Genomic DNA, 27264 nt, shown 5'->3' with positions numbered 1-27264 from the left:
TTAGGTTCCTCAAAGAAAGACACAATCAGGTTGCTTTGATTTGGATTCTTCATTACTGCATCTGAAAAGCTTATCATCTCGAAGGTATTTAAAATTCATTTGTACTTGTCACTTAGATATGTCAGAAATTATGTTCTGTGCTTTCCACAGAGAAAAATTCCGTATATTTTTAGATTTCCTCTGGAAATCTTCTTGTAACTCATAAAATATTAAACTGTGATTCCTGAAGTTACAGGGCAAACCATACCAAAAAGACATGTATTAGAGATGGTGGAGGATGTCATAGTTAATCAATAACCCACTATTGGAAATGAGCAGTAATCTTAACAATTAACGTAGTAAACAACAGCCTTCATAAAAAAAGTAAATTAAGTTTGTTTATATTTGTGAAATAATATTATACTAATTTCTAGTCTTATACAATAAATGTTTACTCTAAAATCACAATTTTAACAGGAATATTATTTTCTAGTTGGTTATTTTAAATATTATTTCACACACAATGATTAATGATGAAGAAGGGAGAAAATAAGAAAATGAGTAGCTTCAGTAGCTACTATATATCTGTCATCATAATAAACGCATTGGTTTTAACACTTAAGTAGGGTTGATTATTTCTGGTCATTTGCCTCCTCCTTCACCTTACACTTCTTTGCAAAAAAGCCTTGCAAGTGTATTCCATGTTGACAAGTAATATTCTCATTATTTTCTTTAGTCACATAATTTTGCCTTTGTATTCTCATTTTTAACTGAAAATGAACACTGATAAAAAACTGTGTTATATATTTCTAGTAGATGCCACTATGTGATATATTATAAATTCTTTCTTAAAACTTTCTAGGATATTACTTACATTTTTTTGTCATATATTATAACAAAGACCATAAAATCAAACCAGAATTTTAAACAAAATATTTCATATCTTAAAATTTGGTAGGATTAATTTTTTATCTTACAGCTTAAGTAAATTAAAATTAATCAAATTCTCCTACTTTAATTTTGTACAAAAAGTCAGAAAATATTGTGCTTAATGTGTTCATTTGCTGGTTTTCTTTTTAATAGTCCTCGGCCATGTTTAAACATTGAAGATGATCCAGATATTCATGAAAAACCATTTCTGAGTTCTAGTGCTCCACCTATAACAAGTCTTAGTCTCTTAGGAAATTTTGAGGTAATGTTTTTCAAAATTATTTTAAGAGTTTGCATTTTTTAACCTTAGATCTAGGGTGTTATTGATGTCATTTGGTTGTGAAAGGGAAATAAATAAATGAATTAATTGTATTTTTCAAATCCTTGAAATCACCTTCTTTCCTTTGCTTTTTCCTTTGCCCCTTTTTGTAAGAAGTAGAGTTAGAATTGTTGGTAATGACATCCTAGAACTAGTACTTTGTAGGTAATGACATCAAGAACTTAGGTAAAGTGGAATGAGGTGTCCATTAATCTAGCTAGAAAAGGGACTTAACCACACCTCACATGGTGGTACTGGCTCTAAAACCCAGGTAGGAGGTGGTGGGTGATAATAGCCCCTTCACAATCAAGAGGTTGACTTACAAAATCAAATGGTTCTTTGAACTATATTTATAACTTTGTTATAAATCTAAATCTATTATAAAATAAGATTATTTTTTAAAAATTGGGTAAAGGTTTCCAATAATGTGCTATTTTATTTAATAAGAATATTTCTACTTAGGATCAACTGTATTATGGGATTAGTTATCCTTAATTAGAAAACAACCTTAAATATTGAAACTAATGTAATATGTGCCAAATGCACATCAATAAAAAAAAAAGAGAGAGAGAGAAAGAAGAACAGCCTTAAATGTGAACCTGTAAATGGGGTTTTAAGGATGATTTTAATTGGTGATATTTTATGGGAAAATAATTTAAAATTTGTAGTTTTAATAGCTTCATTGGAATTTTGGTGGTTTAATATGTTAAGAGTATGCTGTCTTTAAAACTAAATTTTAATTTTTAGGCTATCTTTCAAAGTTTTAAAATGAAAAGACTTATGGTGAATTGATTTCTTTTCCATGTCACTTTCAAGGTATCACTTCAGAGATGTTGAACTCTGTATTCTCTGTCATTATTTTATAATTGCATAAGGCTACTGTGAGTGTCAGATGTTCTGCAACCTTTGTATTACAAGAAAATCTGTGAGGGGGGGAAAAGAGCATCTGATATGTGAAAACCTTAGGGAAGATGGTTAAAAGATCAGTACACTGGAATGTACTTGTGCAGATATGCATACATTTTCACTTGACTTCAGTAGAAAAATACAGAGAGGTTCTGAAACTGTCCGGCTCACAGGTCCTTTTTAATTTATACAAGTCCTGTGTTTCAAGAGTTCATTCCTTTTTATTGCCACAATATGGATATAGCACAATTTGTTTTTTCATTTACATCACACTCTAGACTTTTGGGTTCTTTGTTTCCAGTTTTGGCCTATTATAAAACTGCTGTGAGGATATCTGGGTGGCTCCAGTTACTTAAGCATCTGACTCTTGATTTCAGCTCAAATCATGATCTCAGGGTCATGCGATTGAGCCCTGAATGGATTCTGCTTAAGATTCTCTCTGTCCCTTTCCTGCTGTTCCTCTCCACTTCACCCCACTCCACACATTGGTGCATTCTCTCTAAAAAAAAAAAAAATAGAATTAAAAATAAAGCTGCTGTGAATATCATGACGTGAGCCAAAGGCAGATGCTTAACTGAATGAGCCACCTAGGCACCTCGATTTTGTCCAGTTTATTATTTTCTTTTATGGATCTTGATTTTTTTTAAAGATTTTATTTATATATTTGACAGAGAGAGATCACAAGTAGGCAGAGAGGCAGGCAGAGAGAGAGAGAGGAGGAAGCAGGCTCCCTGCTGAGCAGAGAGCCCAACTCGGGACTTGATCCCAGGACCCTGAGATCATGACCTGAGCCGGAGGCAGCGGCTCAACCCACTGAGCCACCCAGGCGTCCCTGGATCTTGATTTTGATGTTGTATCTGAAAAATCTTTTCCTAGGGGTCCCTGGGTGGCTCAGTGGATTAAAGCCTCTGCCCTCAGCTCAGGTCATGATCCCAGGGTCCTGGGATCGAGCCTCACATCGGACTCTCTGCCTGCCTCTCTGCCTACTTGTGATCTCTGTCTGTCAAATAAATAAATAAAATCTTTGAAAAAAAAAATATTTTCCTAACCCGGGTTTTCTCAACCTTGGCACAATTAATTTGTGAGCCAGATAATTCTTTGTTATGTGATTTGTTTCAAGCATTGTAGGATATTTAGCAGAATCCTTGGCCTCTAACCATTACAGTCTAGTACAACTGTCTGCCCCTCCCTCCAGTTGTAGCAGTTAAAAAAAAAAGTCTCTGAACACTGACATATGTCCCTGGTTGAGAACTACTTACCTAATCCAAAGTCAGGAAACTTTTTTTCTAGACATCTTACTGTTTCAGCTTTTGCATCTAGTTCTCTGATCCATTTTGAGTTAATATTTATATATGACACGAAGTTTATAATAAACTGTTTGATTTTTATGAACATGAATGTCATATTATTCTAATCTTGACGTGAATTAATTTGAGTTGTCTAACATGTTATCCGTTCTCAAAATCGCTGTCACCATTCTAGTTCCTTTCACCTTTATGTAGATTTTAGAGTTAGCTTATCTATTTCTACAAAACAGTATGCTGAGATTTTGTTTGGATTGCATTGATACAGATCAGTACGTGGAAAATTGACATCTTAAGAATATTAAATCTTTTTTTAAAAGATTTTTTTTTAGCTTTTAAAATTTTTTAACTTTTTAAAGATTTTATTTATTTATTTGACAGAGAGACAAAGCAAAAGAGGGAACATAAGCAGGAGGAGTAGGAGAGGGAGAAGCAGGCTTCTGGCAGAGCAGGGAGCCCGATGCAGGGCTGAATCCCAGGACCCTGGGATCATGACCTGAGCCGAAGGCAAAAGCTTAATAATGACTGAACCACCCACGCGCCCCTAAGATTCTATTTTTTTTTTTTTCCTAAGATTCTATTTTTAAGTAACCTCTACACCCAGTATGGGGCTCAAACTTATAACCCTGAGGACAAGAATTGCATGTTCTACCAACTGAGCCAGCCAGGTGCTCCAGAATATTAAATATTTTCATATATGAATATAGTGTATTTCTGCATTCATTTAGCTATTCTTTGATTTTTTCATTGATTTTTTTTGTAGTTTTCAGCATGCTTATATCTTAAACATACTTTTGTAGATTTATATCTAACTAATCCATGTTTTCAGGTGATATTATAAATTATACTTAAAAGGTTTTTAATTTTCAGGGTTCCTGGGTGGTGCAGTCAGTTGATTGTCCAACTCTTGATTTTGGCTCAGGCTGGGGTCTCAAAGGTCATGGGATTGAGACTCGAGACCCTCGTTGGGCTCTATGCTCAGTACATAGCCTGCTTAAGATTCTCTTCTCTCTCTGCCATCTTCCCTCCCCCTGGTGCATGCTCTCTTTCCCCTCTCTAAAAAAAAAAATTTTTTTTTTAAAGGAAGTTTTCTAACTTTCAGTCCTTCATTGCTGTGTATTAAAATACAAGTGATTGATTGATTGATTGTGTGTGTGTGTGTGTGTGTGTGTGTGTGTGTTTGTAATTGCTTATGACCTTGCTCAGTTTGTTGATTTTATTGATTTTGTTGTTGTTCTTTAGGGTTTTTTTTACATAGATATTCATATCTTCTACAAATTGGATCAGTTTTATTTCTTACTTTGTAATCCATACCTGTATTTCCTTTTCTTGTTTTGCACTGAGGAGGGTCTAGCATGCGTTGCTAATATATTAAAGTCATTAAAAGCTGAATAAAGTCAGAAACTAATATAGGCCATTGGCCTTATGGTGTTCTTCCTATGAAAATGTTACCCATCTTTAGATTTATTTTATTTAGGAAATATTTTTTTTAAGGTTCTGTTTTTTTTAAGATTTTATTTATTTGACAGAGAACACAGGTAGGCAGAGCAGCAGTCAGAGAGGGGGGGGGGGAAGCAGGCCCCCTGCCGAGCAGAAAGCCTGATGGGGGCTCAGTCCCAGGACCCTGGGATCAGGACCTGAGCCGCAGGCAGAGGCTTTAACCCACTGAGCCACTCAGGTGCCCCTAGGAAATATTTTTGAGTAACTACCATGTGTTGTGCTGTATGCTAGGAGTACAAAGCTAGATAACAATCCTGCTTTATAGATATTACAGTCAACTGAATATGTAAGTGATTTATAAACTCAAGTAATTATCATTGTAAAAGAAATTAACTCAGTCCTCCCATATCCATTCTGTGTTAAAGGAACTGAGGAACTGTCACTTGAGCTTAGTTACAAAAGATAAATAGGAAAAAAAAAAAAGATAAGTAGGAATTTTTCAAGTAAATTTGCATGAGGAGTGGGAAGGGATTTTAGACAGGGAACTACATTTGCAGAAGTAGCAACAGAATATGATGATGTTGGAAAGCATCAGCTTGACTCGGAGCATGAGACTCTGTGCAAGTGGGGAGAGAGGAGTCAAGAAACCTACGGTAGGACTTAGATGCCATGCTAGGAAGATTTGACTTGATCTAATAGCAGGAAGCATGAAGTTTTGTCTAGTAGGTGATATAATACCTTTTGTTTGTTTGTTTGTTTGTTTGTAGAAAAATAGTTCTACCCATAATACAGAGGATACACTAGAGTAGGAAGGACTTAATTAGAAGATGTACTTGTTCAGGGACGCCTGGGTGGCTCAGTTGGTTAAGCAGCTGCCTTTGGCTCAGGTCATGATCCCAGCGTCCTGGGATCGAATCCCACATCGGGCTCCTTGCTCTGCAGGGAGCCTGCTTCTCCCTTTGCCTTGCCTTCCACTCTGTCTGCCTGTGCTCACTCTCACTCTCTCTCTTTCTGACAAATAAATAAATAAAATCTTAAAAAAAAAAAAAAAAGAAGAAGATGTACTTGTTCAGAGGAGAGGTTGTGAGGGTCTGAGCTAGGTTAATGGTGGTAGGGAAGAGAGTTGCAGCCATGAGACTGAGTGGTCAAATCACAGAATATGCATTGGATTGATTGCGGGGCAGAAGGGAGGTTAGAAGCTTGGTTATAACATAGATCTTTTGTTCTTAGCTTTTTGACTGTGAATTTCAGAATTGCTAATGTCACAGTTTGAACTTTACAGTATACAAACTATCAGGCTCATGATGGCTTCCAGTGTTCCTTTTTTCCCAGACAACTACTGAATCAAAGATATGGTACTCACATTTCATGATAAATGTGTATACGTATGATATATGTATAGAAATGAGAGCTTGTGAAAAGTTTAAAATGTTTTTCATACCTAGCAAGATATACTAAATTGTTAAAAGTGACTTTCAGCAAGTGAGCTTGAAAGAAATGAAAAAAAAGAAACTTCTCTATTTGTGTTTCTGGGGTTCTGCGGGGGGAGATTTATTTATTTACTTATTTACTTATTTATTTGAGAGAGAGAGAGCATGAGCAGAAGGACAGAAAATCTCAAGCTGACTTGACATGGGGCTTGATCTCACAAACTTGAGATCATAACCTGGGCTGGAACTAAGAGTTGAAAGTTTAACCAACTGTACCACCAAGACCCCCCTTTATTTCTGTGCTTTTAAGTTTTTCTCCACTGCTAAAGACAAGTTAAACTATAAAACATATGTCACATATAATGTTATTTTTTAAAGAAGGAATTATTTTTCAGTTGAAGTTTCAGGTGCTTGGCTCTCTCTTTGCATATGACTATTAACAAGATTTAAAGTGCTTCTCTGTGGCCAGTACCTTGTGGAAAATTTCAGATATTCTACCTTCTCTGTTAGAACATATTTTTATTTATAGAGATTAAGAATAACATATTAAACAATTAGGTTTAACTAAGAGTAGAGTTTAAGGATAGTTAAGTGTGAGTTGGAATAGTGAGAGGAGGCCAAACTTCATACAGTGGTAGAAGATTGATGGGGGACAAGTTGATGACAGGCCTGGTAAACATATGAAGTGATGACGTAGAAATGTTAGCCACCTTATTTGTTTGTTCTATGTTTGACTTGTCATTCTTTTCTTTTCCTTTCTTTTTAAGTAGGCTTCAGGAGCACCTGGGTGGCTGTTGGTTAAGTGGCTGCCTTCAGCTCAGGTCGTGATCTTAGCATCCTGGGATGGAGCCCTGCATTGGGCTCCCTGCTCAGCAGGGAGTCGCTTCTGTCTCTGCCCCTTTCCCCTGCTCCTGTGCTCTCTCTCTCTCTGTCTCTCTCTCAAATAAATAAAAATAAAATCTTTTAAAACAATAAAATAAAATAACACAGGTTTCATGCCCAGCATGAAGCCCAGTGTAGGGCTTGAACTCATGACCCTGAGATCAAGAGCTGAGCTGAGCTCATGAGTGGGATATTTAATGGACTGAGCCACCAAGGTGCTCCTATTTAATTTGATGTTAATTTCAGTGTAATAAACAATGTAATGTAATGTTTTCTAATTGCTGTGACTAGGACTTCCAGTACTATGTTGAATAAAAGTGAAAGTGGACATCCTTTTCTTTCTCGTGACCTTGGGGGATTTCCCCTTTAAGTATGGTGTTCACTGTGGGGTTTTCATAGATAGCCTTTATTATGCTGAGGTATGGTCCCTCTAACCCTACTTTGTTGAGGGCCTTTATTATTAATTGATGTTTTTTTTTTAAAGATTTTATTTATTTATTTGACAGATAGAAATCACAAGTAGGCATAGAGGCAGGCAGAGAGAGAGGAAGGGAAGCAGGCTCCCTGCTGAGCAGAAAGCCCAATGTGGGACTCCATCCCAGGACCCTGAGATCATGACCTGAGCCGAAGGCAGTGGCTTAACCCACTGAGCCACCCAGGCGCCCCTAATTGATGTTTTTCTGTGTCTATTGAAATGGTCCTATGGTTTTTATCTTTCTCTTATTGAAGTTATGCATCACATTAATTAATTTGCAAGTATTAAAATCACCTTTGCATCCCTAGAATAAATCTACTTGATTGTTGGTGAATGATATTTTTCAATGCATTGTTGGATTCTGTTTGAGTAGCAACCATATTTTTTTAGTGCCAGAAAGCGTGGTAATGTATTTCTTTAAATGAAAAACAGACAAAAAACAGGATGTGTGTCAACTTCTAAAATTCATTTCTTAAAAATTTTGTCTTCCAGGAATCTGTCTTAAACTATCGGTTAGACCCTCTTGGCATTGTTGATGGTTTCACTGCTGAGGTAGGGGCAAGTGGTGTTTTCTGCCCCACACATTTGACTCTTCCTGTTGAAGTGTCATTCTACAGTGTTTCAGATGATAATGCTCCCTCTCCTTATATGGCAAGTATTTTAAAAATTGTCTTTGTCTGCTAAAATCAACCAATTTAATGACAAATGTCTTTACAGAGATTTAAGCCTGCTTTCTCAAAATGCTTGAAACAAAGCATTTCCTAAGAGAAAACTAAAGGCTGAATGAGACTAAAATACCAGAGTGTTACTTCACAATCATTGACTAATCCATCAAAAACTAATGATGTACTACTATATGTTGGCTAACTGAACATAATTTTTAAAATGTTACCTCACAACCTCTTTTTCGGCTAGCTCTAACAACAAATTTCCTCTTTTGCATTTGAGGCTCTGCTGAAAATTGACTTGCTTTTATGTGATTTGAAAAATGAAAGACTATTAGTGGCACTATAATTTCATATCTTGTTGAGTTCACACAAATTCTCAAGTGCTTACTGTGCACCCTGGTCCCACAAGTGTTGCCTTCCCACGTGATCCTCATCTCAGGAAGATTTAGTTAACGATTTGGTGAAGTAAGTCTTCTGTGAGACCCTTTTACCCCCTTTCTCCTATTTGTATTGAGACCATTTTTTTCTTATCCTAGAGTTGATTTCTAATCCTAGCTATTTCTGTTTCCATACGTATGTTCTAACAGGGAGAGTAAGATAGCCAAGGGTAATTTAGAGCAGTTTTGAGCCTTATGATCCTATGATTTCATCTTTACTGTTTTTGTTTTTGTTTTTGATTACTTGAGGATAAAACAAGCCTTCAACTGTAAAAATGACACAAGGTCCAAGTGTATGTTTAGTTTCAGCACTTTACAAAAGACAGAGATGGAGAGGAGACTAACAGTGCAAGTCTATAAGAAGTTTACAGTAGTGGTATCAAATAGGGAGTCAGATCTGTGTTTTCATGTTAGGTCTTACTTTGAGAAATACAAATTGCTGTAGTTACAGAATTTTACAGCTCCGGCCTTGCTCCTTGAATTTCCTAGCTTATCACATGACCTTATTGATTGCTCTCCTAATATCCCTCTCCCCAACCTTCTAGATTGTCAAGGACTAAAAGCTGTAAAAAGAGAATTCTGTGCAATTAAGAAACAACAGAGAAAATGAAATTATACATTTTGGGGGACCTAAATATAGCCTGTTCATTATTGGTCCAGTTTGCTCAGGAAAATTATTTTAGCCTTACTGCATTCTAAGGGTGAATTTTTTTTTTTTAAGATTTTATTTATTTACTTGAGAGAGAGCAAGTGAAAGAGAGCATGAGCAGGGGGAAGAGCAGAAGGAGAGAGAGAAGCAGACTCTTCTACACTGAACAGGGAGCCTGACACTGGGCTCAATTCTAGGACTCTGGGACCGTGACCTGAGCCAAAAACAGGTGCTCAACTGACTGAGCCATCCAGATGTCCCTGAAAATTTTATTTAAGAGCATGACCAGTGTTTCATACTTATATTTAAAAACAACATCGTGGTGTCTGCTCATTCAGGTTTTCTTTCCCCAATAACATTTACAATTATGGATCCATAGTCATAAAGATGCACAACAGTAACTATGATCTAAAACAAAGATCCAGGGGTGCCTGGGTGGCTCAGTTGGTTAAGCGTCTGCCTTTGGCTCAGATCATGATCCTAGCATCCTGGGATGGAGCCCCACATTAGGCTCCTGGCTCAGCAGGGAGTCTGCTTCTCCCTCACCTTCTGCATCTCCCTTTGCTCATGCTCGCTCGCTCATCGCTCTCTCTCTTTCTGTATCTTTCTGTCTCAAATAAATAAATAAAATCCTTTAAAAAAATAAAAAATAAAACAAAGACCCATTCCTTCATAGACCTGCCCAATTATCACAAAGCCACCTGATATTCATTTACCATGGAAAAATGTATCTACTTTTCCGGTATAATTTAGAAAAAATAACAGCTAATTTTGGATAACCAGTAACATGGAAAGTACAACTGATGTAAGTTTGGTATCAGAATAAATGTATCAGGGCACCTGGGTGGCTCAGCGGGTTAAGCCGCTGCCTTTGGCTCAGGTCATGATCTCAGGGTCCTGGGATCGAGTCCCGCATCGGGCTCTCTGCTTAGCAGGGAGCCTGTTTCCTCCTCTCTCTCTCTGCCTGCCTCTCTGCCTACTTGTGATCTCTCTCTGTCAAATAAATAAATAAAAATCTTTAAAAAAAAGAATAAATGTATCATTCTGGAGTGCTTACAATATTAAAATAGAACTATGAAAGGTATCCATCAACAAGTCTCATCAGTTTCACATATTCTATTGACGTTTAATACTGAATGGAAATGTAAAGTCTACAATATTGTAATCTGTCATAATGTACCAAGTCCCCAGTGACTGTTACAATGACTTAGAAACAAGATAAAAGAGCAAATGGCTGGAAATCAGCTCAAGTAAATATCTTTGAGTAAAATTTACAAACAAGAGAGAATTTGAACTCTGCTTTTAAAAAACAGACCAGCATTAATCTTTGATTTTAGCTGACATCTAAAACACATAGGATTAAGAGATACAAGGTTTTGTCACTTTGTCTCCAGAAAGTACACACAAATGATTATAGCTTTTGATATGGAAAGAGTATGAATCAGGTTATTGAGTTGGCTTAGTCTGTCCTTTCAGAATCCCTGACTTGCTGTTCTCTGATAATATTCTTCAGTAAACTTACCATTATGTAATTAAATTTTTTCTAGGTTATTTTGTTCATTAGGAATGGGTTCCTTTTGTAAATGACCTAGTTCAAATCTTAGACCACAAATCTTTCCTACTAAATAAAATTAATCTTGTTTCTTCAGGGATTCTTTTTTTTTTTTTTAATTTTTTATTTTTTTTAAAGATTTTATTTATTTATTTGACAGAGAGAGATTACAAGTAGGCAGAGAGAGAGAGGAGGAAGCAGGCTCCCTGCTGAGCAGAGAGCCCGATGTGGGACTCGATCCCAGGACCCTGAGATCATGACCTGAGCCGAAGGCAGCGGCTTAACCCACTGAGCCACCCAGGCGCCCTCTTCAGGGATTCTTATTTACATTTTGGTAGTTTAGTATATTTTCAAAAGATTGATCACATTTTGACAAGAAAGTATATATCACAGACCAGCAGATCTGAGACACCTTGGGATCTCTCATCACAAATAACATAGATGACTCATAAACATACAATTTGGCACAAGGACTGGAGATTCTGTCTTTGTGGTATAGAAGTGGTACAGGATTTTTTTCATTAAATAATCACAGATTAGCTCAAAGCCACATAATCTCTCTCCAATTTGAGCGTCAGTGGTAAAAATGCTATCCAACAGCTACATAACAATATTTCACTGTTTAGAAACTATTGAATGGTGGGACCAGGTAAAATGTTCTAAGGAATGTATGCCAGTGGTAAATTCATGGTATGACTTCAATTATCATCATATTAACAGGACCATATATATTATTTTTTGTATTTGTAATTCACCAAATTAAGATAAACTTCTTTTAGTTTTACTTATTGCATAGTCTCTATAGCAGAGTAATTTGAGTTTTTTTGTGTGATTTTGACCCAACTTAGTTTACCTTAACCTTCGTATTCCATTCTATAATGCCAGAAAAAAATGTATTTTTCTTCTTTATGTTAAACACTATAATTTTTTATAGGTAGATACATTAATATGGTGACCAACTAAAATAATGAAATTATTAAAATATAACGAATAATAAATTAGTAATAATACTAATGAAATTCCACATAGTTTCCCAATTTTATCTAAAATTCCTAATTTATGAATGCCCCTATTAGTCTTATATTGCTTAGAAATAGTTGTAAATTGTTGGCATATACTCTAAGGTCTTAAAAATATACATACTGTCTTTATAAATTGATTTAGTTACTGTTACCATGTTCTGAAAGCTATTAAAGTTAATAAAGGAATAAAGCTACTAAAGGAAATAAATATAGTCTTTTTTTTTTTTTTTTAAGGATTTTATTTATTTATTTGAGAGAGAGTGTGTGAGAAGGAGGAGGGTCAGAGGGAGAAGCAGACTCCCCTGCTGAGCAGGGAGCCTGATACGGGACTCCATCCTGGGACTCCAGGATCATGACCTGAGCTGAAGGGACTTGCTTAACCAACTGACCCACCCAGGTGCCCCTAAATACAGTCTTTATGGTAGTTTTTGCCCCACCAGTTCTCTTAAATGTATTTAGGGGAAGGTAGCAAGGAAAATGGTAATGTGTTGCCTATAGCAATGTGATTATAAAGATAGCTATTATTTGGTTATATTCTACTTTCTTTTTCTGGAACTAGGAAGAAGAGGGGCATTATATACCATTGCTTTTTTTCACATAAACAAGATATTAAGAGAGAAATTGTTTAAAGCTTCATTATTGCTTTAATTAGGAATGCAGTTTTTTTGATAGGCTTTTTTTTTTTTTTTGATAGGCTGTTTTTCATGCTTTAAATGACCATGTGGTAAATCAGAATTGACAAGAACAACCTATGTCCTTTCAGTGACCATTTCCAGGAATATTTCCTAATATTAATGTGTTAATTTAATAGTCTGAGGTTGGCACTTGACTCACATAGCAGAGTCTGGCCCTCCTCTTTATGTTTGCATGCTTTTTTTCACCCTCCAACCCTGGTCTGCCTTACAAATAACAGAGATGTTTGATGGGACAGTCCTGTTTTATATTTACTTCTACTGAAGTTTGACATGTTTTGGCATGTACAATATAAAATGTTAGGATATGAAATGTAGAACATGCAATTATTCTATTTAACTACTTGAAACTGTTACCCCAGTTAAATGAATCAGCCTTCCTTTCTGAAAGCTATCTAAGAATTAAATAGCACAATTAACCACCTGTAGTCATTTGGTCATCTTGCCTATCTAGAAACTTTCACATGTGCAATTCTAACTTTCCTTGTTTTAATTTATGCTTGTTTCCTGTCATTTGGGCTTCTGTAGTGACTAGAACATGCTTCTCAGAAAACTACTTAGTATAGAATGGTAGTACTTCTCAAACTTTAATGTACATATGATATCATCTGGGGGATCTTAAAATACAGCTTTGATTTGGTAGGTCTAGGGAGAATCATAAATTGTACATTTCTAAGACGTTTACAGATGAGTCTGATGATGCTGGTCTGTAGTCAGAAATCCATATATTAATTTAACTCACCGGCTGAAGAATTAACTTCACTGTTGGCTAAGACTTAGACCCGTTTGCCTTCCTGACTTCTTATATGTCCAAAGAACAGTAAATGGATTGCTTCTTTATTTCCATCCTCCCATGTGATAACAAGGGAATAATCCCATTTTCTCCCTTATCTCCCTTTCAGTCAAGGAGCTTCTTATTTCTGGTTTTTATATCTTAATATAAATTTCAAGCAGTGTAATGTTATATATTAATCATTGTAACATCTCCAGGAAGAACAGTAATCCTTTCTGGACCCTCACTGTTCCATACTCAGAATGTACCTATCGATGGGAATATTTTTACATACAAGTCAAATTCTAAAATGTTAGTAATTACATGGTTTATTATTTTTCATCTTTTATTTACATGTGCATCAGTTTGTACTCAATTTGTCTTCTTTTATTTCAAGGGTGTGATTACTTTAGAGTCCCTTGGTAAAAGGGGTTATCGAGTACCTCCTTCAGGAACAATACAAGTGGTATGTGTTTTATAGCCTACAATTGCAATAATCATTCTCTCACATACATATAGAACTTAGCCCTTTCTCCTGCTACTGCTGCTGCAACAACTTTGGTAAGTAACAGTGGGGCTGCAGCTTTCTTTGGAGTTTCCCTGCTCTGCCCCAGGAATGGCCATGTGGGGACCTTCATAAAAGGAAAGCATAAATAATCTAATGAAGGTGAATGCTTTAGAAAAATAGTATACACCAGTTTACATAACTTGAATAGAGCTATTTTCAGTGTAATTAGAACTAACATTACTAGTGCCTTCTATTTAATATAATTAGCCAGACTGAGATTGACCTATTTCAAAGAAGACCTTAACTATTAGTAATGCTTTGGCAGGAAACCTTGGAAAATAAAATTATATGATCCCTAGTGTAATAATTTCAAAGTTAACCTAAGATGGTTATTAAAAGTAGAAATGTAGTCTGACAGATATGAGTGCAGAGAAGGCACCCTCTCTTTTAGTCTAGGTGTTGGTCTTGTTTTGGCTCAGGAAAATTCCTCTAGCCCAGAGCAGTCATTCATCATTGGTCTTGCATTCTCAGAAGACTTATTTGTTACCAAGGTCAGTTTGTGATTGAATTCATCTCCAAGTCAGACCCAGGATAATCCTGCAGGCCCAGAAGTCTTTTTCCAAAGCTGGAGCTTGTAGACTAAAAAGAATCTAATTGATATTTGTTGGTTATAACTCAATAGAGCTGAAATTTAAAGAGGAAAAAAATACCTAGCTAAGTTCCTTACACTCAAGATCTGGTCTAATTCAATAAGCCTTCTTATTGATGTCTTTTGGCCTCATTGTGATCACCAGACCACTTTTACTCATCACCATTGTTCAAATACAGCAAGGGCTCTGTACATTTATTTCCTGTCTCACAGGGATGAAACACAGTACTATGTAATACTTATGTATGCATATAATGCAGTATATACACATATATAAATTTTACCAAGAAAGAATCACTGCATATTAAAGTAATACTTCTATGTTAAATGCATTTCTTGAATTTAAATGAGTGATAATCTTCTTGTTCTCTCACCTCTGGCTACGTAGTTCGTGTGACAGAGTAGGTCACTGGAAAGCTAGCTATCAGTTGTCATAATAATGACCCAGAGGCAGCATATTCATACCTCTTGTTTGATAACAGCCAACTTTTAAAATGATTAATTTTAAATCTGAAACTTAGGCATGTCTTTCATTCCTTATATAGTTTAATTATGTATAAACATGGTTTGAACTCCTGGATTGCTAGTTGTTGTGGTTCTTGAATGTATTAGCCTTAATCTTAAGACTCACTAGATTTCAAAAGTTGGATCATAATATTGATATATTTCTCATTTTGATTCAGTGAGTGATGTCCAGTGCCACGGATGAGCTTCTGAAAGCATGGGCACCAAGTTACCTATTGATGTGTTGGTAATTTGGTTAAAGTCAGATCAGCAGCTTGGGATCTTGTTTAAAAATTAGTACTTAAAAAAAATAATATTCCTTCAATTATTAATAGCCATGTATCAGTTGAATTTAATTCAGTCTTCACTAAGGATACGTATTTTGGTCTATTATGGTATTGGTGATTTTTTAAAAGTTTAGTGTCACTACAGTTTTTGCAATGAATCCAACTGTAAGAACATGAAGTATTATTCATCCTACTTTGTAACTAATAATAATGAACTTTATTTTCTAAACTCAGAAAAATTTCCAAATAAGGGAATTTCTCTTTTTTGAGAACACATTTTTAATTTTATATAACTATATGTACCTAATATACCAAAAAGTCTAGCTTTACCCAGCTATTTTTAAATTTTTCTATTTACTCACTATTAAAAATGTAAGGAAATTAATATTCTGAGTATTTCGCAGTTGACACACTTTAATAAAGCTAATGTTTGAAATAAGTGAACTGGAATGTTTTAATTCAGTAAGGGTGTATTTTGCTTACTTTAGTGGAAGCATTTCTTAAAATCTGAACAAAGAGTAAAAGCTATGTATTACCTTATATGAAATTTGTGGCTAAAAATTTTGATTTGTTACAGGATTTTGTATTATTGGGAAATAAAAATTGAAACTTTTTTAAAAAATTGAATATCACGTCATAAACTTTTAAGGTGTTATTAACTTTAGTTCCCAAAACTGAATTATATCCACTGGGATTAACTTATAAAAAAACTATTTTATTATTGGCACAATCATTTTGCATCAAATCAACAAACCACTTTTTAAAGAATAATTTTTATGTTGTTTCTTCAGACCTTATTTAATCCTAATAAGACTGTGGTGAAGATGTTTGTTGTGATATATGACTTACGAGATATGCCAGCCAATCATCAGACATTCCTTCGACAAAGAACTTTTTCTGTACCTGTTAAACAAGAAATGAAGAGAACTGTTAATAAAGAAAACATCCGACATGCAGAAGAACGGTTATTACGCTACCTCATACATCTGAGGTAATGTTTCAAATATATATGAAAGTATGTTACTAAAGAAGAACTTCAAAATTGTTGTCACTTGGACTAGACCAGTATCCTTTGGAATTTGCTTAATTTGGAGACTTTTCATATGCTAAGATGCAGAAAAAACATAGCATATCTTCCTGCAGTCATTGTTACTTGTTGAATTAGGAGAGTTTTCATTTATAGCAATGTAATGTAAAATATTTTATATCAAAAAAATGCTCACCTATCTGGGGCAGTGAAACACATTTTGAAACCAATAGAATTATTATATGAACTGCATATGCAGCTCTATATTTCTAGTGGCCACATTAAAAAAAAGTAGTGAGAGAGAGGAAAGATGAATATATTTTATTTAACTCATATCCAAGTGTTAAAATCTGAATATATAATCCACATAGGGGCGTCTGGGTGGCTCAGTGGGTTGTCTCTGCCTTCATTAAGGTCATGATCTCAGGGTCCTGGGAGCAAGCCCCGAATCAGGCTCTCTGCTCAGTGGGGAGCCTGCTTCCTTCTCTCTGCCTGCCTCTCTGCCTGCTTGTGATCTCTCTCTCTGTCGGATAAATAAATAAAATCTTTTAAAAAAATTATGAATGAGGTATTTTTACATCCTTTTATTGTAAATGTTTGAAATTAAATAGAGATTTATAGGAACAGTACAACTCAATGTGAAGTAGCCACATTTTAGGTGCTCAGTAGCTACATGTGGTTAGTGGCTACTGTATTGGGCAGGGAATGTTTTTAACTTTCATTCATTCATTTAACAAGTATTTGTGTGTCAGGGATGCTCCTGGGCACCGGGAAAACAACAGTGTGAAAATCTCTGTTCTCAAAGAGTTTATATTCTAGTAATTCCATCAGAAATAACCTTTTCCTCTGACTTTTGCTACCCAGGTCACAGCACTAGGTTGTGAGAAGCTGTTTGTCGTTGAGGTCCAAGTTGCCAGTATTCTGGGACTAGGTTTTCTGCCCTTAAATCCTAGTGTAGCTCTCAGGCAATGAGCAAATCTATTGGTTAATAGCTGAATAGCCTTCCCCCCGCCCCAAGATTTTATTTGTTTGATAGCACAAGCAGGGAGAGCAGTAAGCAGAGGGAGAGGGAGAAGCTCTCTTAGCAGAGAGCCCAACATGGGGCTGGATCCCAGGACCCTGGAATCATGACCCGAGCCAAAGGCAGATGCTTAACTGACTGAGCCACCCAGTTGCCCCTGAATAACCTTTTGGTTATAGCTCTGTTGTTAGTAATTTTCTGATGTTGTTCATAGTAAGTTCTCAGTCATATCAGTGAGACTAAATCATTTTAGCCTAACTCCCTTGCTCCAAAAGTTGCTATTCCTGAGAAGGAGGCACCTCTCATCCAGGGCCCAGGCAGAAGACCTTTAATCTGCTACTGATGGGGACCACCAGCTATCTTTCAATAGATCTACCTTGTGGTGGTCTAGAATGAATAAAGAGTTGTCCACTCAAGTCTCATACTTGAAAAAGTCTAGTACTGCTTAATTGGTACTTTTGCCTTGGGGTCTTCTGCCTGGTGTTCTGAATCCTGGGGACATGTTAAACTGGCTCAGTGTTTGTTTGGGGGGGTGGGGTGTGGTTTTTCTTTTTTTAAGATTTTTATTTACTTATTTGACAGAGATCACAAGTAGGCAGAGTTACAGGCAGAGAGAGAGGAAGAAGCAGACTCCCTGCTGAGCAGAGAGCCCGATACAGGGCTCGGTCCCAGGACCCTGGGATCATGACTTGAGCCGAAGGCAGAGGCTTAACCCACAGAGCCACCCAGGAGCCCCTGTGTTGTTTTTTTCTTTTAAGATTTTATTTATTTGACAGACAGAGATCACCAGTAGCCAGAGAGGCAGGCAGAGAAAAAGAGAGAGGGAAGCAGGCTCCCTCCTGAGCAGAGAGCCCGATGTGGGGTTTGATCCCAGGACCCTAAGATCATGACCCAAGCTGAAGGCAGAAGCTCAACCCACTGAGCCACCCAGGTGCCTCTGGCTCCATGTTTTTAAACCCAGCTCTACACTACCTGTTATGAGCCTGATGGGAAGTGTTATATAGATTGTGGAATAAAAATCTGAAAACAGACTTGGAAGACTTTAAAAAGAGAAATGGTATGAAATAGCAGACTGTAAGAATAGCTCTCAGCCCAATCTAGATAAGATTCAACTCTCTACACTTCCATTTGATACCATTTCTTCTGAAGTTTCACCACCATAGCGCTACATAAGCAATATTCACTAAGATAAACCACCCCAGCCTTTATAATCCCCACATAGTGATCAGATACTTTAAATGCTGTAAAGAAACTTCTTTGGGAAGTATACCACTTATGTATGAGTATGTTCTACTTGCTAAAGGTCTCAGTTTGCTCCTTCAGATTAAAAAGGTAAAAAAAACTTCAGGCAGAATGGAAGAGTAAGCTGACATTTGGCTCACATAGAACTGACCACCAGATGTTTCAGCTAATTTAGGAGTAAAATTCAGAAACCCATAGAGTATTTCTCCTATGCAAAGGGAAAATGAGAGAGATTAGCAATAAAGAGTATGTTTGTATGCTTGACTAGCTTCCAGACAAGTTTTTAGGACAAAAGACTCCAGCCCCTGTATTATGTCATAGATACTAGCAGGGTATCGTCACAGTTCCATACACAGTTGTGATACCACTTTCATTTCACTACAAACTTTTGTCTTTTTAATGATGTTTAGGCTTTATTTAGCTACTAGCCATTACTAATGATAGCAATAATTCCGCTATACTTGATTATTTTCTGTTGTGACTTTTCAAGTTTGGAATCCTTTTTAATGTACTCAAAATTGGGAGAGGGCAAGTTATGTGAAATGGATGTGACTAGAAGATGCTAGAACTGCAGAGCCCAAATGTAGTGTGATTGACTAATTGTAGTGTGATTGAAACTTGACACTGTAGGTGAGGGAAGGTGCATGTGTTACGGTGTCAGGGATGAAAGTAAGATGGTATGGGAAACAAGCTTTACAGAAAGAAGCGCCTCTGATCATATGAGGAGGAAAGGGAGTGTCGATTGTTCAGGTAGTGAATAATAAGGGGGAAACACTTAACTAGGAACTAGCAGCACAAACTTCGGCAATAGGAGGCTAAATAAATATCTTGTTAAAGAGTCATTCTTAATATTGTAGCAAGACTAATTCTTCCTGCTTTCAAAATTCAAATCCTCAAGTTTGTTTGTTTTAAAAACTCAGTGCCTACAATGTTGCATCTTTCTGTTTGCTTGTCTGTATAGGTTCCAGAGTTCTAAATCTGGAAAGATCTACCTCCATAGAGATGTACGGCTCCTGTTCTCAAGAAAGTCAATGGAAGTTGATAGTGGTGCTGCGTATGAACTCAAATCTTACACTGAATCGCCAACAAACCCTCAGTTTTCACCAAGATGTTGATAAGGAGTGACAATTTAAAGTATTCGCTCAGTACCCAAGTTGGAAAGTAAAAATTAGTGTAGAACGGAGTGTACCAATTAACAACCAGGAGAGTGGATCCTCTCCTGTTATCCTGGACCAGTTTTTATTAAAGGATTCCTGGAATGAGATCCACATATTCCAAGTAGACTGGAAACACTCATGTCCTAATAAGCCTTTTTGTACTGTTGAAACCACTTCATTGGACGTGTTGCAATAGCAAACCACCCCCCCCATCCAGTTAGATTAGTGTTGACACATTTTATTTCTCAGTTATTTAATATTTAATGTTTTCCTTAATACTCAAGTGATGTTTGTCTCTAGTGTTCTAATGTAGCACAAATCCTATGTAAAATCATACTATGTATTTTTGACATTAATGTTGAAATCCAAAATATATGCACAAATCTTTAATTTTGTGTGATGTGTTTTAAGTACTATTCATTTAATTTATTGAAAATGAGAATGAAATGTTGAGCTTCTTTAAGATTAACGCACTATGCAAGCATGTGTACTTTTTATATCTCCCAGCTCTAGTTTTCACCCCATCCAGGTTGCTGTAGTCCTTTAACATGCTGTTTTGGCAGTGCAACGTGGACTAAGCTGCTTCACATTCCCTTTGCAAGTTCAAATCATTACGCCCATTGATACTCCTTCTAGAACTCCTTATCCCTAAAACAGTTCTATTTTTCCTTAATTACTACTGCAGAGGCTTTACATTAAATTGCTGTCCCATGCTAGATAACTTTTGCAAATTGTTAAAAAGAATATGTACTTTGAAAGTAAATTAGTATTTATATTGTAAATATACGCAAAAAACAAAGAAATGTGTATTTGGCTTTTATTTTTAGATGAGACATTCATGTGATTGAGTGATTTCTGGTAGCCATCAGACAGTTTCCATTCTAGCTTTATTGCAGATGAGAGGAGAGGGAAGTTGTCTTGAGCTTCTTCCCCAAGGAAATTTACCACTTTTTAAAAAGTTTTTATTTATTTATTTTGGAGAGAGAATAAGCAGGGAGGAAGGGGGGGGGCAGACCCCCTGCTGAGCAGGAAGCCCAATATTGCTCAGTCCCAGGACATGGAGATCATGGCCCGAGCCAAAGGCAGATGCTTAACTGACTGAACCACCCAGGCGCCCCAAATTTATCACTTTCTTGCTCAGGGTCACAATGGAAGGAAGGCATTTGGCAGTAGGAAAACTCCTAAGCAAGGGAACTTGGCTGAGTGCAGCAAAAGCCCTCCTTTCATCCCCCTTAGAAAAGTGGTTTTAGATGTTTGTGCACTGACAGTGGACAATAGGAGATCAGATAACAAGGCACACATAAAATACCAACAGGGCACCTGGGTGGCTCAGTTGGTTAAGCATCTGCCTATTGGTTTCCATGATTTCATGTGGCTTAGGTCAGCATCTCATGGGTTGAGAGATTGAGCCCCTCATTGGGCCCTGTGCTCAGCACAGGGAGTCTGAAGATTCTCTCCCTCTGCCTCTCCTCCCACACATGCGTGCACATGCTCACTCACTTTCAAATAAATCTTTAAAATAAAATACCAGCTAAGAAAAAAGTCTATGGGTATTCCATAAAGCTTTAAAAAAAAAAAGTTGTCAATGGCACAAATTTGTGAAGATTTATTCTTAATTTTCAGACCATGGAAGCAACATGGAATTAGGACCCAGAACATTTGGACTGTAGTCCCAGCTCTAATATTATCTAATAGGACTGACTCCAGGAATTCTCTAAACTTTTTCTGGATCTGTGTGATCGAGAAAATGGGGTGAGAATATTGATAATATGCCTGCTTATATTCTGTCATCTGATTGTTGGAATCAATATTCTAATATATGTATCTTGATTTCTTACACATTGGCCTAAGTAAATATTGGTAATTCTATATAAAACCTGGAAAAAACATCAAGCATTCAAACTATCAAAATACCTTTTTAAAAATTATTATTGTTTCTTTGACCTCTCTAGTAATCCAAAAATTAGTGATGTATGTTGTATGCAGGTGTCTTTTTACGTGGATACCTCACTGTAACCTTTCTAGAATTATTTCTAATAACATGGTTTTCCATGTTTCTGGGCATTTTTTTCCTTTTGTAAGATTTATTTGAGAGAGAGAGAGTGTGTGTGCGCGTGTGTGTGCGCATGCGCGCACGTATACGAAGGGAAGAACAGAGGGAGAAGCAGACTCCCCGCTGAGAAGGGAGCCCCATGTGGGGCTCAATCCCAGGACCCTGGGATCATGACCCGAGCCAAAGGCAGATGCTTGATCAGCTGAGTCACTCGGGTTCCCCTTTTATGGGCATTTTAAAGAAAATTTTAAGATGACTGAAACATAGGTGCATCCTGTGCTCTTGCTGCAAGTTTGTGCAAGGGAATTGTACTGAAATTTTGTCCCTCTTTTTAGGGCCTCTTATGCCTACATTGTTTTTTCCAATTGAGATATGGTCACCCAGCACCTGTCTGCTCTCACTTGCCCTGGCACTATGTCTAACATATTAGTTGTTTTCCCCACCCTTCTGTCACAAGCCGAGACTTGACCACACTTTCCTGCTTCTTCCTCTCCCTCTGACACTTTCCCATTCCACTCCTACCCCCATCCCCAACTTCTCTCTCTCAAATAAAAATCTTTAAAAAATAAATAAAAAATAAAAAGATTCCCTCCTGCAATTTTCCCCCACCAGAACTTTGTCGTTTCCAGAACAAAAGGAAAACCTTTCTCTTCCAAGGCTTCATTCTAAGGATTCCTACTCTTTGCTAATTAGTTTTGTGAATGAAGCAGTGACTCTTTTTCAAACTTAAAAGATTGATGCAATACATGTTCATTATCAGATTTTTTTCACATTACTTAATTATGTAAAATAACTATATAAGTCCCTTTCTCTGTTCACCCTTTCAGCTATAACTTTATAGAGGTGGTCACTGTGAAATCTTGATATTTGACACTCCTTGTGGTCTACTAGACCTAGAAATACAGTGTCAGTCTAGATGGGAAGAAGGCTTTTCATCATGGTAGGAATTCATTCTCAATTCCTAAAATTATATATGCATTGGAATTGGCCCATTCTACTCTATCATGGATTATCTATGAGAAAGATATCCTCTCTCAAAATTTTTATTGTAGTAGTTTGTGAGATATGTATTTTAAACTTGGACCCTCGGAGGAGGAAGAGAACATATGAATGCCTACTGTGAATGTACCAGTCAATGTAAACAATTTATATGTTATTTAATACTTAAAGCCATACTGCAGAGAGTATAAATCTATTCTATAATGAAAGAAAAGGAAGCTTGAAGAGCTTGCCCAAGGTCTCACTGTTAGAAGACTCAGGATTCAAATCTGAGTTAAAGCTTGTATTTTCCGTTCTACTACTCTGGAATTTTGCCTCTTTCTTCATTCTCTTTCCACTAAAAATTACAGTCTGGCATAAAACATACATTCATCAGGGTACCTTGGGTGGCTCAGTGGGTTAGGGCCTCTGCCTTCGACTTGGGTCATGATCCCAGGGTCCTCGGATCAAGCCCCGAATTGGGCTCTCTGCTCAGCGGGGAGCCTGCTTCCTCCTCTTTCTCTCTCTCTCTCTCTCTCTGCCTGCCTCTCTGCCTACTTGTGATCTCTGTCACAGATAAAATCTTAAAAAAAATAAAATAAAATACACTTTCATCAATATCCTTGGCAATAAAGTGTGTAAGTTGTGTGTGATGAGTGAGATATATAAGGCAATGCCTATTGATCATTTGGGGAAAAAAGACTTAAAAAAAAAAAAAATGATTTGGGATTCCTGGGTGGCTCAGTCATTAAGCATCTCCCTTTGGCTCAGGTCATGATATTAGGGTCCTGGGATCGAGCTCTGCATTGGGCTTCCCAATCGGCAGGAAGCCTGCTTCTCCATCTCCCACTCCCCCTGCTTGTGTTCCTTCTGTTGCTGTCTCTCTCTGTCAAATAAATAAAATCTTTTATAAAAAAGGACTTTAGGGAGAAGTGTCCTAAAGCTACTCAGAGGCCATTCAACTTAGTATACAGTCAGAAAGCATGCAAATAAAGTTGAGGGAAATTTTAGGTACACATTGTGGTAAATATTTTAAGAGATTTTATTTTTGAGAGAGAGCAGGTTGGGGAGTTGAAGGAGTAGAGGGAAAGGGAAAGAGAGAATCTCAAGCAGCCTCCATGCCGAGTGAGCAGCGGAGAGTCCAATGTGGGGCTCAATCCCACAACCCCAAAATCAAGAGTCAGATACCCAAACGACTGAGCCACCCAGGCACCTCATTTTAAGAAATTTTAAAGGTTTAAAGTTTGTGGTGTCTCTTCCAGATCCCACCGTTCATCATTCTTTTCAACTCATTCAAAATTTTCCTGTTTGTACTTTTAATTCATACAAAGAACTGTCATCTTAGTCCTTAGAGAAGTGGCATCCACCAGTTTCTAGGTTCCATTTCTGACACTGAAGTTTTTGAAACTGCTCTCTCTTTACAGTTAACTGACCTTACTCAGGTAATGTTTGTTCCCTGGGCTTAGCTCACAGAAGTCACCATTTATATTCAGGGTTTTGGCTTTCTTTATCTCACTTGGCTTCCTGAGTTGATCTTCCAGACTCTTCCTCTATCTTCCTTTCATAAATGTATTCTGTTCTTGGGGTGCCTGGCTGGCTCTATCGGTGGAGTGTGCAACTCTTGAAATTGGGGTTGTGAGTTTGAGCCCCACATTGGGTATAGAGATTACTTAAAGATAAAATCTTTTAAAAAAGTAAGCCGGTGCCGCTGCCACTGCAACTAAGATGGCCAGGAGACTCAGTCTTCCTCAATGATGCTTGGATCAGGGGGCCAAGTGCTGGTTGCGTCCTTCACCATGGCAGGGGGGCACACTACAATTCTGTCCACCCTCAGCCCCTTCACCAAAAACAACACCATGATCAACCAGGCCACACCCTACAACTATCCAGTGCCCCTCTGAGATGATGGGGACATACCTGACACACCCAGGTCTCTAGCTTGGAATGGCTGAAGAAATTGTGAGCACCTCTGGTGGCATGGAGAAGGCTCCTTCCCTGGTGGACAATACAAATGTGAAAAGCTACTCCAGGGGGAAAAATGTATTCTGTTCTTGATACTTGCTACAATATCAGCAATGGTGCAGGTGGATTTCCTCTTTCAGCTGCTTGAGGAATGGTTGGGGTGGGACATTATCTCCTGTACTCCTACAAACTCTTGAGCTAGGGCACCTACACCTCTAAAAGACCACTGATCTTTTTGAAGCTTTTATACACTTACCAAGTTTCAAGCCTGAAAAGTCTTGTGCATGTGTGGATCAGAATCACCAGGGGGAGCTTTGATTAAACAAAAATACTTGAACCTTGCCGCATACCTAACGAAAATCTGTTAATAGGGTTTCTCAGTGATTCTAGTCCCTGTGGCTAATTTAATTAAAATTAAATAAAATTCAAAATTCAGTTTCTCAGTTGCACTAGTCACATCTCAAATGATTGGTAGTCAAATTAGAGTCATTGTTTTTTTGTGGGGTCTTTTTTGGTATTTTTTAGATGGGGGTAGTGGCAGAGGGAGAGAGAATCTTAAGTAGGCATCATGAGCTGAGCAGAAATGAAGAACTGAACACTTGGGGCACCTGGGTGGCACATTCAATTAAGCATCTGCCTTCAGCTCAGGTCATGATCCCAGAGTCCCAGGACTGAGTCCATCCAGGGCTTAAGCCCTGCCTGGGGCTCCCTGCTCATTGGAGAGTCTGCTTCTCCCTCTGCCTCTCATTCTGCACAATGCGCAGCACTGTTTGTTTGTTTGTAAACAAACAAACAAAAAAGGGAGTCAGACAACTTAACCTCCTGAGCCACCCAGGTGGCCCTGATCCTTGTTTTTTGTTTTTTGTTTTTGTTTTTAATGTATGCTCTATGCCCAGCATGGAGCCCAACACAGGGCTTGAACTCAAGACCATGAGATCAAGATCGGAGCTGAGATCAAGAGTTGGAGGCTCAACCAACTGAAACACCCAGGTGCTCCTGACTAGTGACAATTGTATTGGTTAGCAGAGATACAGAGTTATTTCCATCATAGAAAGTTCTATTGGACAGCCCTGGCCTGGAATATATAGATAGCACCTAAATCTATGAATTAGAAGTGATCTGGAGAGTGTAAAACTTGAAAAAGAAGGGGATCCAAAGACAGAATTGTTAGAAAGGTAGAGACTCAACAAAGGAGATTAAGAAGGAATGGCCAGAGAAGTATCTTAGAGGTCATTGTTGATCAGAGTGTGATTTTAAACATTAAGGTACATGGTTAAGGATGCCGAAGAGTGATAGCTGGGGAAGGATGGCTTCTCGGGTCTCCACAATGTGGCACTGACCTTTGTAAATTTTCCATTGACCAAAGTCTGCCTCCCAGAAATTCAAACTTGCCCTCATGTGTGTGTCACTATCTTTCAGAAAGAGAATCTCTTTATCCAAGATCACACATACTGATTTTTTTTTTTACATAGTGGTCTCAGATTTTAACTCAAGCTCACAAATACATTGATACAAAATATATTCCAGAATGCTAATTTATTAATGAAAATACAACTGTTGGATGTTTCACTTAGCTTAACTAGTGCATTATCCTTTCTTCCTATAGCTCTGTAGGAAAAAAAGGCAAATTTTCAGTAAGTTACTTTGCAATTATGGAAAGAGAACCAAGAGTTGATCTTAAGAAGTTTCTCAGTTGGCCCAGCTCAAAACACTCTCAAACGATATCTTCCTCAAAGAGCTGGCCTCTTGAACTCTTGTATTCTAAGTACTTGCTTGCCTGACAAACATCTTCCTTCTTTTCTCCAAAAAACTGCAGTATAAGATTTTGTTTCTCTGGTTGCAATCCCAGTGCAATTCTCCCAGAGTGAAATTCTTCCTAGGAAACTCTGGCTGAACGTTTTGATAGTTTCCAAACTCGCGCAGAATTGCATTCATCATCTGTTGCAGTCTACCAGTTTAACTCTTGGACGGCAACCTAATTTCCAGGTTTCTGAGAGACACTTCAGAGAAAGGACCCTGTATAGTATTGCCGGTAGCTATTCAGATGTCAATTAGAATGAGGATTAAAGTTAAAGTCAACGGATACGGTAATTAAGAGAGTCATGGATGGGGGCGCCTGGGTGGCTCAGTGGGTTAAGCCGCTGCCTTCGGCTCAGGTCGTGATCTCAGGGTCCTGGGATCGAGTCCCGCATCGGGCTCTCTGCTCAGCGGGGAGCCTGCTTCCTTCTCTCTCTCTCTCTGCCTACTTGTGATCTCTCTCTGTCAAATAAATAAATAAATAAAATCTTAAAAAAAAAAAGAAAGTCATGGATGAGTTTGGTGCCAGGGGTTTCCATAAAGTTGTGGGAGTGGACTCCCGGGAGTAGACAAATAAATGGAATTTTAATTCCTTCATTAGATATTTATTGAACATCTAGGA

General features: G+C 37.5%; 1 protein-coding gene across 6 annotated transcripts in view; it reads left to right on the top strand.

The window, feature by feature from the left end:
• The window catches only part of ATOSA (atos homolog A), a 99107-nt gene extending 78865 nt beyond the window's left edge, over window positions 1-20242 (top strand). For 4 of the 6 annotated variants that reach the window (XM_059181587.1, XM_059181588.1, XM_059181586.1 and 1 more), the window contains 6 exons: window positions 5-84; window positions 1063-1171; window positions 8158-8316; window positions 13855-13923; window positions 16197-16396; window positions 19657-20242. In XM_059181587.1, coding sequence (XP_059037570.1) covers window positions 5-84; window positions 1063-1171; window positions 8158-8316; window positions 13855-13923; window positions 16197-16396; window positions 19657-19810 — 771 coding nt within the window. In that variant the 3' untranslated portion in view covers window positions 19811-20242. Of the gene's footprint in view, window positions 1-4; window positions 85-1062; window positions 1172-8157; window positions 8317-13854; window positions 14019-16196; window positions 16397-19656 lie in introns of those variants that run through there. The other 2 variants (XR_009355579.1, XM_059181589.1) reach the window with 2 other exon arrangements.
• Window positions 20243-27264: the final 7022 nt, after the last annotated feature.

This window comes from Mustela lutreola, chromosome 7, assembly GCF_030435805.1.
Source record: "Mustela lutreola isolate mMusLut2 chromosome 7, mMusLut2.pri, whole genome shotgun sequence".
Lineage (NCBI taxonomy): Eukaryota > Metazoa > Chordata > Mammalia > Carnivora > Mustelidae > Mustela > Mustela lutreola.
This window is presented reverse-complemented; position numbering and strand designations above follow the sequence as displayed.